The sequence below is a fragment of the Penicillium expansum genome, assembly GCF_000769745.1.
Source record: "Penicillium expansum strain MD-8 chromosome Unknown contig66, whole genome shotgun sequence".
Lineage (NCBI taxonomy): Eukaryota > Fungi > Ascomycota > Eurotiomycetes > Eurotiales > Aspergillaceae > Penicillium > Penicillium expansum.
The window spans coordinates 9860-26612 of record NW_015971393.1 but is presented as its reverse complement, the minus strand read 5'-3'; the positions used below and the strand labels follow the sequence as shown (position 1 = coordinate 26612).

At 46.7% G+C, this 16753-nt stretch overlaps 6 protein-coding genes across 6 annotated transcripts; 3 read left to right on the top strand and 3 right to left on the bottom strand.

Annotated features, from left to right (window-relative positions):
• Nucleotides 1-621: 621 nt before the first annotated feature.
• PEX2_024280 (nuclear transcription factor Y subunit beta) lies at nt 622-1260 on the bottom strand (the record flags this gene model as incomplete). Its single annotated transcript, XM_016739703.1, has 1 exon — nt 622-1260. One exon carries the CDS (start codon nt 1258-1260, stop codon nt 622-624), a length of 639 nt encoding a protein of 212 aa, XP_016596465.1.
• Nucleotides 1261-2700: 1440 nt separating this feature from the next.
• PEX2_024270 (putative MFS transporter) lies at nt 2701-4764 on the top strand (the record flags this gene model as incomplete). The annotated part of the gene is made up of 8 exons (XM_016739702.1): nt 2701-2746; nt 2820-2956; nt 3033-3308; nt 3357-3422; nt 3486-3953; nt 4001-4409; nt 4459-4626; nt 4694-4764. The coding sequence occupies 8 exons, from the start codon at nt 2701-2703 to the stop codon at nt 4762-4764; spliced, it is 1641 nt and encodes a 546-aa protein (XP_016596464.1).
• Nucleotides 4765-5106: 342 nt separating this feature from the next.
• Nucleotides 5107-6998, bottom strand: PEX2_024260 (Mg2+ transporter protein, CorA-like/Zinc transport protein ZntB; the record flags this gene model as incomplete). Its single annotated transcript, XM_016739701.1, has 7 exons — nt 5107-5430; nt 5499-5633; nt 5686-6000; nt 6056-6174; nt 6519-6694; nt 6759-6766; nt 6840-6998. 7 exons carry the CDS (start codon nt 6996-6998, stop codon nt 5107-5109), a joined length of 1236 nt encoding a protein of 411 aa, XP_016596463.1.
• A 906-nt stretch (nt 6999-7904) lies between these two features.
• On the top strand, nt 7905-8972 carry PEX2_024250 (uncharacterized protein; the record flags this gene model as incomplete). The annotated part of the gene is made up of 1 exon (XM_016739700.1): nt 7905-8972. One exon carries the CDS (start codon nt 7905-7907, stop codon nt 8970-8972), a length of 1068 nt encoding a protein of 355 aa, XP_016596462.1.
• A 1522-nt stretch (nt 8973-10494) lies between these two features.
• PEX2_024240 (Monooxygenase, FAD-binding) lies at nt 10495-11863 on the top strand (the record flags this gene model as incomplete). The annotated part of the gene is made up of 3 exons (XM_016739699.1): nt 10495-10730; nt 10786-11038; nt 11093-11863. 3 exons carry the CDS (start codon nt 10495-10497, stop codon nt 11861-11863), a joined length of 1260 nt encoding a protein of 419 aa, XP_016596461.1.
• A 608-nt stretch (nt 11864-12471) lies between these two features.
• Nucleotides 12472-16159, bottom strand: PEX2_024230 (uncharacterized protein; the record flags this gene model as incomplete). The annotated part of the gene is made up of 2 exons (XM_016739698.1): nt 12472-14376; nt 14441-16159. The coding sequence occupies 2 exons, from the start codon at nt 16157-16159 to the stop codon at nt 12472-12474; spliced, it is 3624 nt and encodes a 1207-aa protein (XP_016596460.1).
• Nucleotides 16160-16753: the final 594 nt, after the last annotated feature.

Below are 16753 nucleotides of genomic sequence, written 5' to 3'. Positions count from 1 at the left end.
TGAAGTGGGCTATTGGTAGGGGAGAAGATGTGAGAGGTTTTGTTCTCCAAGTCAGGTTGCATGTATAGGTCGTGGTAATACCCCAATAGATAGGTCAAAAATACACCAATACGCAGATCAACGGTACCTTTTCCCCGCAAAACCCTTTGGATTTACATGTGGCCCCCAAGGGTTCTCCACAAAATTCGGTACAGAGGTATTTTTGAATGATTGGTTATTAAATATCAGAACTCCTGGGTATTTTACATAGGGGGTATTAAACCGCACCCCACGTCTATCTCGATGGCGAAGCCACGGGAGAAAAGATCTCCGGTAGATGACATGGAAGAGAGAAGAAAACCTAGCTAGGAAGCAGGTTTCGACAAACAAAACGGGGAAGGGCCAAGCCTCAGGCACCCAGGAAGCCCCAAAACCCAACATATCTCTTCCTCTCTCTATGCCACATAGCCGAGATACCTACCAGTGCAGATGAACATTGCAGAAATCAAAGATACGCCCCCTTCCCTCCCCCCCAACTTCTCAGACTTCCGCTGAAATCGATATCGTCGGTGATCTGCAGAACATGCAGGCAATATTGAAACCGGCCGGAACGTCCCTCAACCGAGCTCCTCACATCATCCACTAGTATGATTCGCCGCCTGCACCGTTGTGAGGCTGGCCAACTATGGGCGGGTAGCCGTATGCAGAGGCGTCTTGCTCGGACGGGTCAAGATTGAGGTTTGACATGGGGTTTGTGCCTTCGGCACTGGGGAAGCCCGTTGGACGGGCTAGTCCAGGCGCACCTCCGGCCTGGCCACCAACGGGTCCTCCAGCTCCATAGCCAGCGCTTGGGGGTCTCTGATTGTCGCCGCGGGCAGACTGGGTTTCGCGGTACTTGGATAGGTAGATCTTGAGTGCTTCAGCGTAATTCTCGAAGCCAAGCGAGGTCATGGCGAATAGGATGTCTTCGCCATTGACTGTTTTGCGCTTCTCCTGCTGGCATTTCTCGGAGGCTTCACTTGTGATAAATGAGATGTACTCGCTCACACATTCCTGCATGCATTCCTTGGCTTCTTTTGCGATCTTCGCATTGTCGGGAAGCGCAAGCTTCATGATACGAGCGACATTGGCAATTGGAAGCCACCGATCCTGCTCCTTCACCTCAAACTCGCCTTGGTGTCCCTGCGCGTCGTGGTGATCCTTGTCTATGTGGTCTTGCTCTTCTCCCGATTGCGTCTCCGGGTCAAGATCGTGTTCTTTTGAAGGAGAAACCGACGACATGATTAAAATGGGGCTTGATAGGTGTAGTGGATCTTTGGTGTTGCGTCAGTGCTTGTGCGCGTGCTCCGCTGCACTGTAGTCTTAGGTGAGGAGAGGGTCGACCAGGTGGTTCGGATTTGACAATGATGTGAGGTGTAGGTATTCAAAGACAGGGGTTCGACTTCAATATGCAACGCGATCACGTCGTAACCGCTGCTGGGGAAATAATGCGCCTCACAACTTGGAGTCTAGCTAGCTCTCGACCTCGGGAGTCCATTGATGGTGATGTGACACTTATCATCACATGACATATCACATGACACGATGTAGTCACGTGCTGGAATGGATGCTGAGTGGATCTCCGGTTTCTTATCTTCTTCTGTATCTTGTGTATTGATGCATGTCCCGAAAGGCTAAGTCTGCTTCTAAAAGCGAGACTACAGTATTGGGACCTGGACCAGGGGTCGTTGAGGCAATCAATGTGCCTCCAATGGTTTCAACGTTGAGACCACCGTGTATTCGTATTTCATAAAATTACCGAGAGGTCTGGGCGTGACTGTGGATGTTCCTGTTTGGGGGCTGTGGCATTTATTTCCCAACTATATTCCAAGTACGGACCTCTCTCATCGCCTTGTTTTTTACAATAATTCACTTCTACACCCTCTATTTTCAATAATATGACGATCATTCGGGTTGTACGACTTACGCTCTATACCAATCGCAAGGTTCAAATGGGAAATATGCAAGCCCCCGGGTCAGCACTAGTGGTTCTGTTCCCTCCACAGTGGGCCAGTACCTGATTTCATCAACACTATACTTGCGGGGAGCCTGTGTGCTACAAAAGCAAAACCACTTCTTTCAAGCTATGTATTTCATTATTGACTGCAGAGATCCACCTGCACCTCGGTCGAATATTGGATCAACGGTCAAGCCCTCGGTCTAAGCTTGGAAGCGCCGATCAAGGCTTACCTGGGTAACTCGACTGTAGGTCACCTTTCCCCGCGTCCTACTCGTACTGTCCTGTATGCCACTCAATTATAGAGGATCTGTGGTTGGCTTAGACGCAGTCTTAAATGGAGCTTTGAATGTAGTATGTGGTGTAATAGACAAGGATTTGAAATTTGCCTCAAATCACATTCAAAACAATGACGCTGCAGGCGGGTTACGCCCACACTCGGGCCTTAAAGTACATATCGACCGAGCTGCTTATCTTTCCCAAGGTTAGTCCTTATATTTAGTCCTATAATATAGTCCTAAATGTTGAGCTCTCAGTTTGATTCATGTCTACTATTTATCCCTATTGGACATAAGAAGCTTTTCCACGTAGCTTCCTTCTTTGGAGGGTCGAGAGTTGGTTTGCGCTCGCATAGTCCGTACCCCTCCTGACCTTGTTTTATTTTCTATCAAACCGTTGCTTTATCTCCAGGGCTACAAGCACCGCGTCGTTAGTTTCCTACAATTATGGGTCTTGGAGTACTGGAAGATACGAAACTCGCCAATGTCCCAGGTGAGATTTCATTAGCTTTGGCCGCTCAGACGCAATCGAATCCAGTGTGGCTCATCACAGCTTCAAACTCCAGGCACCTCCGATATCTACGAGCAAAACAGCGATGCGAACGACCAGACCCCAGGTATTTCAGGCCTCAAATGCGACTGCTCGGGCAAGCAGCCGATTATCCTCGTCCCGCAACCGAGCAATGATCCAAACGACCCATTGGTATGTTCCAGAGAGCACCGTACCCTAAGACCTGGTTCCACAAATACACGAGCGCTGACCCAAACGGTCCCATTAGAACTGGCCATTATGGCGACGGGATATGATCCTTGCCATTCTCTCCTTCGTGACCATCCTTTGCACAACCCTAAGCTCCATTCTAGCCGCAAATACGGTTACCATCGCGGATTACGAGGAAATCACGTTCACAGCAGCCGCTTTGTTGACTGGATATCACCTCTGCGGTGTCGGTGTGGCGGGCATCCTGATTGTGCCCACGGCTCGAGTTTGGGGTAAACGTCATCTATTCTTGATCGGGCATGTCTTGATGATTATCAGCTGCATCTGGGCTGGGGTTAGTGGAAAGAATAATAATAGTCTCATATGGGCTCGCATATTCCAGGGCGTTGCATTGGCGCCGTTTGAGGCGTTGGTCAATGCCTGCGTTGGAGACCTTTATTTCGTTCATGTGAGCTGGGCCTTCTTTTCCCTCCAGGTTTAAGTTATGAGGAGACTGATGGTGAAAATATAGGAACGAGGAAAGCGAATGGCTGTATCTAATGTCGCACTTTTTGGTGCGGCCTTCCTGACTCCCGTTGTGGTAGGCAAGATCACGAAGTCTATGGGTTGGCAGTGGTCTTTCTACTTTGTGGCAATTTTCCTCGGTGCTTCATTGCCATTGATGTTCTTCTTCGTGCCTGAGACTGCTTTCCGGCGCTCTGATTATTTAAACACAGACTTCAAGCGAAGCAGTGGGCATGGCGAGTCCATGGAGTCTCATGTTTCGCTCAGTGGAGCTTCCACTGATGATACTAAAGAGCTTAGATCAGGCTCTAACGATCTGAACGGAAGCTCGAAGGCCGAAGCCGCGATAACAGTCCCCGAGAAACATTCATTCGCTCAGTCGCTCAAGCTTTTCGACGGACGAAAGACAGATGAAAGCTTCTTCAAGTTGCTCCTTCGTCCATTCCCGTTGTTCTTCCATCCAGGCATCTTCTGGGTAAGCAACTCACTTAGAATTTAGTTTCATACACTGATAAATTTTAGGCTTGCCTGATCCAAGGCGTTGTCATTGGATGGGCGGTATTTGTCGGTGTGGTTCTAGCAATTGTGTTTCTGGGACCCCCAATGTGGTTCGAGGAAGACAAAACCGGATATCTTTACACAGGTGCCTTCATTGGTTCCGTTGTGGGCCTCATCCTGTCCGGCCTTCTTTCTGACTCCATTAACAAGTTAATGATCCGGCTCAACCACGGCAAATATGAGCCTGAATTCCGGATCCTGTTGGTGATCCCCCAGCTCATTTTCTGCGGTATCGGACTATACGGGTTCGGATGGACTGCAGATAATGTGATGCACTATGGCTGGCTGCTACCGGATGTATTCTTTGCATTCTTGATCGTCGGTATGGTGATGGGAGCCGTTGCTGCTTCACTCTATGTCGTCGATGCTCATCGTATGTGGACTACCAAGCCTTGTGTGGAAGTGATTGCTGACAATATCAGGCGAGATTGCCATTGAGGCTTTTACATGCATGCTCGTTTTCAAAAATATGTTCAGCTTTGTTCTGACATTCTTTGCCTACAAATGGTTCGCCCACGGAGGCATCAAACACACCATGATCATTATCGGGAGCATCCAAGTAGGCATCTGTCTGTTGAGCATCCCCATGTGTAAGCTTTGCCAAGTGTACGTCATTGATCTTAATTCTTCATCTAACTGACTGTTTTCCTGGTGTAGATGTTTTTGGGAAATGGAACCGGTCTTTCTTTGCCCGTCATGACATCCTCGAGATGCTTCATCTCCGTTAAAGTGATGGTAACGTCGCAATTTTTGAGTAGTTCAAGGAGTGGATATTTATGATCTTACGTGACATGAGTGATAGAGGAAGCATTTGCTATGACACTTTACATCTCTTCACGATTCGATACCGAAATCGGCTGAATCACAAAATTTACCTTTCCACCTGGGCTCGCTAGGCGACAATTAATTAGCCGACAAAAATGAGAATCTCTAAAATAACGATGATTACTGAAAGTAGTATAAAACTGCTCGTTAAATTTGGATGTATGAGTGTTTTTCGTATTCAACGAGAAATATCAAGTTGAGCGCTTTCGCGAAAAGGAAAAGCGATGTAGCTAGGTGCCCAAATTCTAGGGTGTAGGGCGCAAACTAGCACGTCTGGAGAAACCAAAACTCCTGTAAGACCTTCTTGGTTTATCTGACGGGATCGAACTCCTAGGGCTGGGGTTCTCAGGGTCTGGCCCTGTTCCTTGACAGAAGATGTCACGTATGAAGGCTTGCATGTCCTGGATCCAAACAACCAAGTTGAATTCTATCATGAAAATGAAAAAGCCCAATATCGTAATTGGAATTGCGCAAACGAAGAAAATCCAAATCTTTGGATGCGTCTCCCACTGTAACTTTTGCGTTGTCTGGTTACTCTCGAGAGTGAAGAAATTCATTCCGAAGAATCCCTGCGAAAGACTGTCAGTTTTGTTCAAAAGTGCATGTTGAGTTGGACAGCGCAGGTTGGCTAGCTCACCGAGATGAAAGTACTCGGCAAAAACAGCAAAGTTAGGGCAGACACGGTGTCAGACAATACTTTTCCTTCATTCCGAGTTTGCTTGAGAATACCTTTGGAGATATTACTATCGGCGACGGCAACGAAGTTGGAGGCCTGATATAATTAGCTGACATCTCAATACTCCTCTTTTGTAGATAGTACTCACACACTTGATCTCATTATCCATCCGACCCACAAATGCCTTGGCCCGGAAATTCAGATTGTGGATCATGTTTTCACGAAGCAGAAGCGCTTTCGATAGTCGCTTTGTTGCCGCAGAGGAAGGAGTATTTGACCTAGTCCATAGATCGTGGTCTCGCACAATAGCACCAAGATTGCTAGAGGCCGCATCCATCGTCTCGGAGATATGAATCACATGTCGTGATAATTCATGAAGCCGGGTGTATCGCTTGACGAGGAACTCGAATGTCTCGTCATTGTCAAAAGAACTTGTTTGTTTGAATACCTCTTGGCCACGCGTCTATAAACTGTTAGATACACACCGTATCTTGTAACAAAGGCAGGGCGAACAATACCTTCTCTATATCCCGCACTGGTTTCTGGAAACTCCACAGATCTTCCTCACACTGGTCCACAACGATACTCAGTGCAGATTCTAGCATCAAAAATGGCTCTTTCTTCCAATCTCTGAGGTCTGCGTTATGCAGTAGCCGTCTCAGCCGAAGGACAAGCTCGTCGTCAAGATCAAAACATAAAAGTATATTGGTTTCGTCAGCGGGTTTCTGCGTTGTCGCTTGGCCATTATTTGTCTCTGGAGTGAGACATGAAGACCGCCACAAGGTACAAAAGGCCATATAATGCCAATCGTATTCATATTCTGGGGCAAAGGTTGGGAGTAGATCTTTGTCGTGCTGGGTCCTTGGCGTGGGTGCCCTTTCAGGGTCTTTCTCCCTCACTTTCTTGGAAAGAAAACGCGAAAATGTTCCTTCATAACACATCTGATTAGTGAATGATCGAAATTCTTCCGTAGCTTCATACCGTAGCTTGATTCTTTATCAGTTTGTGACAGATTTTCAGCGCTACCAAACATTCCATTTGCGTTCCAGCCTAGTCTTCGAAAGAAGAATTCCGGAAGAAAGAACTTTTTCACTAATTCTCTACACAATTCTCCGCTTCCGTCAACTTTTAAAATGTCTTCCACTTTAGGCATGATGCTAATATATACATTAGCAAGTTTCGAATATGTGGCGGGTGGTTTCGTTCACATGACATGAATACCCGGCTTTCTATAGAACTAGATTGGGATCTATCAGCACACTGCGTGAACGAAAGGCTTCGTCTTTTATTGAGTTGACTGACATCTTCTCGCAACAGTTCAGTCTGGTTCAAATCTTTGACCTCCGGCAGATTGTGATCCCCCGGCATCAATCGTTGTGGAGGGCCAAGTACCGGTGATGCGGTGACTGGAGGCACCGTCCACCGCCAGTACTCGATGTTGACTGAGTCGTTTGCTGTCATTGTTGAGGGATCGCACAAGGAATAGTTACCAAAAATGGCCCAAAGAGATAGGAAATAGAGGAAAACAAGTTCTCCCGAGCGTCAGCCTCACATTTTGTGCTCAGGGGCAGGACGGCAGCAGATGGCCTTTACCTTGAACGGCAACACGAGGTACATACTGCACGAGGCAATCTTCGATCTGGTTGGCTATGAGATTGAGCGGCACTCTTTAGTGCCTGTTTTGCTTTTTAGCCCCCAGGAGCATGAGACTGGGGCCGAGAATGAGAATCGAGGTTTTTTCTCCAATATTTATATCAATAAAGCGCTATATGATACTTTTCAAGTTCAAGGAACATTTTTGACTGAGACTATACATATATTGAGGACTTTACTATAATAATCTTGGAAATCGTATACAAAAACAGAGTCAGTGTAATTGTTTATTTAGCCCCGCAGCCATTACGTTGCCACAGCAGGACCCATAAACAACAGAACGCTTTCATTCGCGAGACTAGTTGTTTTTAGCGTGCTTTCCTAAGGCCTCTTATCTTCCTGTCAACATATTTTCTCCCATGCCCGTGGCTTATGAATATCTAGGTCGAACACGTCACGTTGCCCGCAAATATCAGTTTGTCTGTAAAGTGGCATTAAAATCGAATATAACATTGTAAACCAGTATAGATTATCTTTTCCTAACCAAGCCCATATAATCACCAGGGATAGATAACCTTGGAATTAATGTTTTGAAAGACCGGCGAATAGTTAATCCGATTGACATCTCGTCCAAGGTTGTTCCTGCAGACCCGAACCATATGTGGCCCCGAACCGTCAAATGTATCTACGCGGGTCGGAATTAATGCTTATAAGTGGAACAGCATGGCCATAGTAAGAGTTGACCATGACTCTCTTCCGGTTGACAAACATTTGATGCACGACACTCTCGAGGCATATATCGATGGAAAGATCCATCCGTTGATAAGGAGCCGCATCTGGCCGCGCATCCTGGTCTGTGGCTACTATGCCCGGAATGCTCCCAATGTATATATTTCACCCATTGAGAAACGGGAAAAACGATTCAATTGGCACCGACCAATAGCTGTGATCGTCGACGATATGACGCTGGAGATCAGATGTTTCCCTGGACGAGACTACGTGCAACATTATGCTCTCCTCATCGCATATCATCTTAACTTGAACTCGATCAAGGCCCCTGACTCAGTGGTAGAATATCTTCTACCTTCTTCAGAAGCTTGTATGGATATTCTCTCGCAGTCGAATTTGCGATTTATGGGCGCTGTCGACACAGTCATCCTCGGGTATGTGGACCATCTGGCCACCAACGAGGATTATATCTGGGAGACAGGGACAGATGCCCCGGATCAGTTATTTGCATGGAAACGCTTCTACCTGGCTGATGGAAGTGTTATTGCCTTTGTGGGAAGCATGATGAGCCTTTGGGGCGATATCATTGGAAATACCGTTCGCACAATGCGAACCCAGAACAACATATCCAGTGTTCTTTACATGGGAAAGGCAGGGTCATTGAGGACCCAAGATGTGCCAAATCAGGTGCTAGTTACTGGCGAATTGAGTCGCGTGGATGGCAAGCTTCTTTCTTGGGAAAGCCCACTCCGTACGACACTATCGACAATGAAAATCGAACACCTGTGCCAGGGAACTCACATTACGGTGCCAAGCCCCTTGATCGAAACTGAAGAGTGGCTGGCCAACAATAAGCAGGATGCGGACTGGGTGGACTGCGAGGTCGGTTACCTAGCAGAAGCCTGTCAAGACAACAATATTCAATTTGGCTATTTGCACTTCATTTCAGATAATGTGGCACAAAAATACATATATAATCTTGCAACAGAGCGCCAGCAAGCTGTTATAAGTGCACGGAAGGGTATTTGGGACAAGGTTCGGCAAGTGCTGGCCACACATCTAGGTATAGAGGACTTGGGGGGAAGCATGCAGGGGCATTATTGTAAAATATAGACAAACATTCAATTTCAATACCATTCAATTATAATGCTGGTAATCGGCAGTAAATTCTAGTGATCATTATACCAGCCAGGGAAGGAAGCGCGTCAAAAGGTCGCTTTCTATGGCCAAATTTATGGCTGTTTAGGAAGGTAGCCTCTTTCCTTTAATTGGCCGTCCTCTGTTTTGCCTCCTTCCAAACCCCGAGTCCTCCAATAAAGAATTTACTGCTGATCTGAAGCTTTTCTGTCTCCAGAACATACCTCTCCCTTCTAAAAGATAAAGCAGCGGTAAAGTGAGAAGGGCAAGGGCTGCAAAGAGAACAAAACACAACCCCGTACCAAGCGTTCCAAGAAGCAAATCCAGTAGAGCAAGTATACCTGCAGACATTTCACATCGCACAAAATTATTCGCCGCTTGGGTTGTTGCGTGGCATTCGGGATGAAGGTCAACGAGAAGAATGCTCGCGGAGGTAAAGAAAACCTGCATAGTGAGCCCGATAAAAAATTGAAGAACAAGAGGCACCGCCATATGCTTTTGACTATCAGCGGTATCCAGAAATCAGAGATTTTAATGGCGGTATGTACTCACGGCCCGGTACTGAAGAGTAGGCTATCTAGGTTCCTAGGTAGGTAGGAACTACAGCTTACTAACACTAGAGGAATTCCCAAGTAGTTCAATATATAGTAGCTATATGATATAGAATAGGTTTGTGGGTGTTTCTTTGTTCTCTTTGACCCTGAAACTTGCCACTCTGACCCAGGTAAACAATGGTCCTAGATACTCCAGGGCAGTGGGTATGCGAAACACAACCCTTGGTTTCGATTAGAGAGGAGGCAAATCTCATTGTAGATTGATGCAAGACAGATGAACTGTGGATATGTATCTTTATACATATATGTTTGCAAATATACTGTGTGTACATACGCGTATGTTGCCAGAAGTAGTGAAGTGTGTAATCTCTGAGATTTAGTTTATAGAATGATGAGGGATGGTACAGGATATGAATAATGTGAATCAAATTTCGGGTGAAGGTGTCGAGCGAAGAGTCTGCAGGGATCTGATTGGTTTAGGCTGATTCTACTTTTCTGGTAGTTCCACCTGAAACTGAGAGAATGCTGAAATGATTGGCTTTCTGCTGCATGTATACAAAGATGCATAATGGGGGGCGGGGGATTAATATATGCTACTCAATTGATGGCCGATGGCCGTTTCGAACACCACTATATCGAAACTAACAACATGACTACCGGGAGAATCAAGGATGAACAATAATGGATACAGAACAAAGGATGATCCACTACTGTCTCTGCTGTCATTGTCCCGTCGATGCTACTCCGTATCTAGGACAGCAATATAGACCGGGGATGGGTAAGGGAAGCTGAAACAGAAGAGAGACAGCTATCATTGAGCCCCTAGAACAACGCCCATTGGAGTATAAGGCGCTGGTAGTTTCGATGAAGCGTATAAAGAGGGGCTTCGGCACTAGTAAGGGCTTTGAGAATCGCCATTTGCGATATCATCAGCATCAAAACAAATGAAAATCGCCATCATAGGAGGTGGACCTGGGGGTCTTGGTGCTGCTCTTGAGCTGGTCAAGCTGCCTTTTGTGTGCTGGAATTTATATGAAAAAAAGCCACAGATCAGCGAGACTGGGGGAGGAATTTCATTACAGTCGCACACTTGGAGACTTCTCGAGCGCAATGGAGCAGCCAGAAATATCAACGCCACAGACATTTTTCAATCTGCAGAAGGGCTGATAGAGCAGAGGCGGTATGTGTCCTATGCTTGGAATATTTGGTGAACCGTTGCTTACTGGATGTGGTAGTAACGGAAGGAGTGGGGAGCTGCTGAGCAAGAAATTCAACCCGGACAACATACCTCTTCATCACCAAACCTCCCGTCTCGTCCGGGCTAAGCTCCAATCTGCCCTGTTACAAAATGCAGATCAATCTCGCATACATTCGTCTAAGAGGCTTGTTGCGATGGAACAATGTCCAGACAGGCGGGTTCGCATCTTGTTTGACGATGGGTTTGTGGATGAAGTCGACTTGGTGATTGCAGCGGATGGTATTCGATCGGTAAGACGGACATCCTCTTTCGGTTATGCAAGTCAAAGACTAAATTTGAGCTAGGTTGTACGAAAATTCTGCTTTCCGGATCACACCCTTCGTTGGAACGGACAATTCGTGTATCGAACCATCGTGAGCCAGGCCGAGGTCAAGAAGATTAGTGAAATTCCATGGGCTCCAGTTTTCTGGAAGAATACCAGCGGTTTATATGTGTATACATGCCCACTTGGAGATGCCGATTTTGAAGTAACGACTCGCATTCGGCCACCACAAGAAGGACAGGAACCAGTCAGCTGGGGCCAACCATTTGACCTCCATACCATTTTACACGAGTACAATGATTTCTGCCCTCCCATCAGAAAGCTTTTGTGCCTTGCTGCCAAGGAGAAAACACAAGAGTTTGCTCTGTTTTTCGGTCCTCGTTTGAAGCGCATTGTAAATCACGGAAACATTGCTTTCGTCGGTGATGCTTCCTATCCTCTGCAAGGGAACTTTGGGGCCGGGGCTGGATTTGCGCTGGAAGACGTGTGCACGTTGGCCAAGACACTTTACTGGGCTTGGTCAAGAAAGAGGCCTTTGGTCGACGCACTCGAGCTGTTCAACTCTATCAGGGTTCCTCATTACGAGCGCCTTTTCAAAGTTGTGGAAAACTTTGCCTCTATCAAGGCTGCCCTGAGAGCGGAGGGCCTTCCAATCGACGAGGAGATTTCGGAGCGAGTGAAGAGAGTATCGCTAGCTTCGGAGTCGTGGATGTACTACTACGAGATTGACAAGGTGGTCGATGAAGCTATTCGCGAAGCAGAAAATTCTGTCAAAGGTGTCCCCCAAAGCTAGCAGGCCAGCGGAGCAAGTGGAACTAACTGAGGCCCACGAGGCTATGCAAGCAGACAGCTGGAATTTAAGCGCGGAGTCTAACATGAAGACCAGCATCACGGACAAACAGGGATAGAGATGTGAAGCATGGAGGTGACAAAACCAAAAGATAGATTTACAAACCAATTGATGGAACTCTCTCTCTCATCTGAATTATTGCGTGCAATATAACAACCTTTTGTTATTGACTGATCCTTCTATTGCACTCCCGAGAAGAATATTTCATTTTTGGGATATTTATTGGACTGATGAAGATCAAACTAAACATAAATAAACGAGATCATCCCGGATGCATGTCCAATTACAATCACCTCGCCCAGTGTAGCCACACTAGTCGCGTGATGCTCTTCAGGAAACCAAACCAAACTTATCATATCCCTCTTCAGCCACTCTCGCGTCACGAAAATGGTATTTGGACAAGATAAATTTAAAGAAGAAGGAACGGAAAAAGAGGCAATATCCAATACACCTCGGTCAGTTTCGACATATCGACCACAATGGGAGAAAGATACTCTGCGAATCATGATGCCGGCTTGAAATGAACCTTGCGCTGATTTCGTCTTCGTATCCTAGAGACTGATCGTCCCATCGATAGTGCAAGAAACCACCAATTGGCTATCTGGTGAAAACGCGACTCTGCTGATCGGGAGTGTGTTACCGTCGATTATGATGCACGTTGCTCCAGACATTTTCCAAAGCCTAATCGTGGTATCCTCCGAGCAAGACACAAGTAGTGCTCCATCTGACGAAAACGCAATTGACTCCACTGGACCGGAATGCCCTCTGAATGCCAAAGGTTCTGAATTGACGTCTAGATCCCAGAGAAGGATTGTTGTATCCATTGAGCACGAAGCAATAAAGCCATTGTCTGGCGAGAAGGCGAGACCGTTTACTGCCGCTGAATGACCCTCCAGGCTTCTTAATTCAATTCCAGCTTTTGGGTTCCACAGTCTAGTCGTGGTATTGGAACATGACGCAAGTAGCCGGCCGTTTGATGAGAAGAGGATCAGGGTGACACCAGTTGAATGACCTTCGAGAGTATGAGATGCCATTCCTGTTCTGGTTTCCCATAATCTCACAGTCTTATCACTTGATGCTGACGCAAGGAGACGGCTGTCTGGGGAGAATATGAGGTGTTTGATACCATCAGAATGGCCCTCGAGTTGCCGATATCCCTCCCCCTTCTGCCATAGCTTGATGGTCGCATCTTCCGAGCCGGAAGCGAGCCATTCGCTATCTGAGGAAAAGAGGACGCAAGTAACCTTTTGAGAATGTCCTTCAAACTTCCTAGGACTTTGCAAACTCTCGCCCCAGGCTGGAACATTGGGCCACTGAGTCGCCAACGCCCCAGAGTTGAGGTCCTCTTCAAAGTCTTCTAGTTCCCCGAGTGGTGCCCATGTTACTGTATCCCAGAGATGGACTTTGTCGTCGAAGGAGCTTGATGCTAAAACCTTATTGTTCGGTGAGAATAGAACTGAGTTTATCCCACTTGTATGAACTCGGAGGACTTGTATTGTGTTGCTGTCATTCGCATCCCAAATCCGGACAGTCTTATCTTCGGAACCAGACGCAATGAGACAAGCATCCACGGAGAATGCAACTGCCATGACCTTTTTTGTATGTCCCCTTAATGTTCCACACTCTGCTCCGGTGACTGCATCCCAAATCTTAATTATCATATCATCCGATCCAGTGACAATCCGCCTTCCGTCTCCCGAGAAACGGACGCAATTGATACAACCCGAATGACCGTCGAGTATCATGCGTGGCTCTTCCGCCTTGGAAAAGATATCCCAGAGCCTTACCGCGTTGTCGAGAGACCCAGTCGCAATCAAGGAACCATCAGGAGAAAAGGCAGCGGAATTGACACAGCTCAACTGATTGTGGATTCGTTTGACCAATTGCCCAGTCTCCGCGTTCCAGAGTGCTACCGTTGCGTCCATAGAGCCTGACGCGAGTAGCTTGCTATCCGGAGAGAATACAACGGAGTTTACCCAACCGGAATGAGCTTTAAGAGAATAAAGCAAGCGTCTCGTTCCAATCTCCCAGGCCATGACTGTCCAATCATCCGATCCCGCGGCGAGGGTCATCCCGTCTGGCGAGATGGCAACGGAACTGACCTTATCCATTGCCCCTTCGTATTTCCAAAGCTTCGCTCTCATCGCTATGTTCCAGAGCCTGACTGCCTCAAAGTTTGACCCAGAGGCGATCCTTGTGCTATCGTGTGTGAATGCTAGGTCACTGACATAGTTAAACTCGTCCTTTGCCTTGGGAACATTTGGTTCAGCAATTTTAGTGTGTTGGATCCAGGGTAGCATTGGATACTGAAAGTGGTACTTGAGTCCGTTGGTAGGTGGGATAAACATAAGAGCCATGTACGCCTGGAGGGGTGCTTTTTTGATGACGTTGTGAAACGCGAACATGTATCGCCTTGCGTCTTTAACAAAAGACGTTTGATGCAAATTATCGGCCGGCTAGAATATATCACGCATGTCAGTTAGCTAGTTGAATTGAACATGAGCATTTGAAAACACAAACCACAAGAATAGAATGGTACAATCGTATGATTGAGCCCATCTCATCACTCTTTCCTATCAGATTGATAGCCTCGAGCCAATGAAGAAAGTGCACTCGGAAGAAAACATGAAACGAATCCCCATCGCAGAGGTGCATCCCGCCTTTGTTGCAATGTTGAACCCAGTAAAGGCATGCATATTGGAGCTCAGGGGGGATACATTGGTTGATTAGATCACGATCAACATCCTTGACTAGCGTATCTGGTGATTTGAGGCCGCATATGTTGCTCTTGAGCATTCTCGACATAAGATACATGCATTGTTTGGCCAAGGTCTTATGCACTTCCTTTGTATCTACCCAAAAGTTGGCATCGGTACATCGATTCCGATCAAGGAGGAAGTCACGAAACGTAGGATGATGTAAGCGAATAGTATCGGATATCAGATCGGGGATGTTGACAATGGGATGCAAATCGGCTAGCGTATCCTTGATATTACCCAAAGGCTGAACAAGCAGCTTAGATAGTGATTCCATGGAGAGTGGGGAACATAGAATGAGGACACTTCCAAGAACCTGTCTTAGTATCAAATAGAACCCTTCCTCTTCCTCTTCGTCGCGTTCCCCTTCTCCATCGCTGTTCTGCGGAATAGAGTCTTGGAGCACAGTTGTGTAGATCTTGTCTAAATGCTTTCCCGGCCCATTGTTAAGGCGATTGACGTTGATTAGTTTATTGATTCGCTTCGTCACAAATCGATTGCCTTCGCGAATGAAACGGCATGCAGTCGATGCCCAAATAAAGAGACCAAACGAATTCTCAACTAAGCGCCTGGTGACTACCTCGCCGGGCCAGTCATGGTCAAAGCCACGTTCCTCCCGAATAGTAGAGAGCTCCTTTTCAAAGAAAATGCGAATATCTCGGTCGACCAAGTCAGACGGGATATCATGGAGGGCAACCACCTTGTGTCCTGCTTCTCTTATCCTATGGACGTTGGAACGGATAGGAGTTTCAGGTCTGCTTGTAATGAAGATCCGCAATCTGATGTTGCTGAGTGACAAGTATGTAGTCAAGATCTGAGGAATGACTCGGATATCATTCTCATCACCACACTCATCCAATGCATCAATGACAAACAGGACCGTGGAAGGGGATACCGTGGAGGAAGACAACATGGAGGGAGAAGAATTGAGCTTAGAAAGTGGACCGATTACTAACGCCTCCCACTGGCGATGTAGGGAATGCTTCATGACGTTTCCCAGCTTCTTGATGCCTTCATATATATAGGGTTCTGTCAACGGAATTGCGGAGGCTAGTTGCTGAGCAAGAGTAGTGACCAATTTGTCGGCCTTGCTAATATCACCGCCACCTTTCGAGAAGAAAAAGCTCCCTCCTAGCTGATCCCGGCCATAGTAGGTCTTGGCAATAGTGCGAGCGATAGTAGATTTTCCGGTTCCCGCCATTCCTGGTAACCAAAAGACACAGCTCTCATCTGGGCCTTCAACCCATGCTTTTATGTCTCGGAGGAGCTCTGCTCGGGTATCTTGAAGACAGTTCGCTTCATACTGATTGTGGTGCGAGTCAAAGGCTACCTCCGAAGCATTGGGCAAGGTAGACAGGACAATACCCGGCACGAAAAGGTTGATATAGTTGTAGTTGTTGTTGTTGCCGATGTGGACAATTGATTGATGATTGGCTTCAACCGTTCTGATGTTGGTACTTGGGGAAGAGTTTTCCAAACTCATCGTTGCCGCTTCCTTTGATGTGGGTTGAATTTTCTCAAAGTTTGTGTATCAATCGATAGGAGAGGACTCACGATGGAGAGGCGGGTTTGAGATGAAAAGATTAGGAAAAGGGGGCGTAGAACATTTCTGGGATCTGATCCATTAAGCTACTTGCAATATCCTTGCTGCCCCGGAATGGAGTTGGTCGATCCTCATTGATGCGACGAGCCGCATGCCTGCTGTGCCTCGTATCTAAGTCGGGCTTTAGGTGAAACTACGAGAAACATTACCATGAGCCCAAAACCAACTAGGTCTATGCAGGCAGCCATAAAACACTAGAGCTAATCTCTGTTCACCGCTATAATCCAAAAGCCTCCTGATTCACTCGTGTCTCACATTGTTCATGTTTTGTAAAACTGACCTTTATTCCACTCATCAAATATGGAAAATCCTACAATCCATCACTTCTGAGAATCACTTGTACCTTTCCACCTGCTGGGATTGGAATAATAGTAGCGATAATCTCTCACCGGGACGTTTAATTTAGATTGAAGTTCTTTTGAGAGCCGTATTCTGAATGTAGGGGATGGTACGAGGATTTCCATTGAGTTTCTC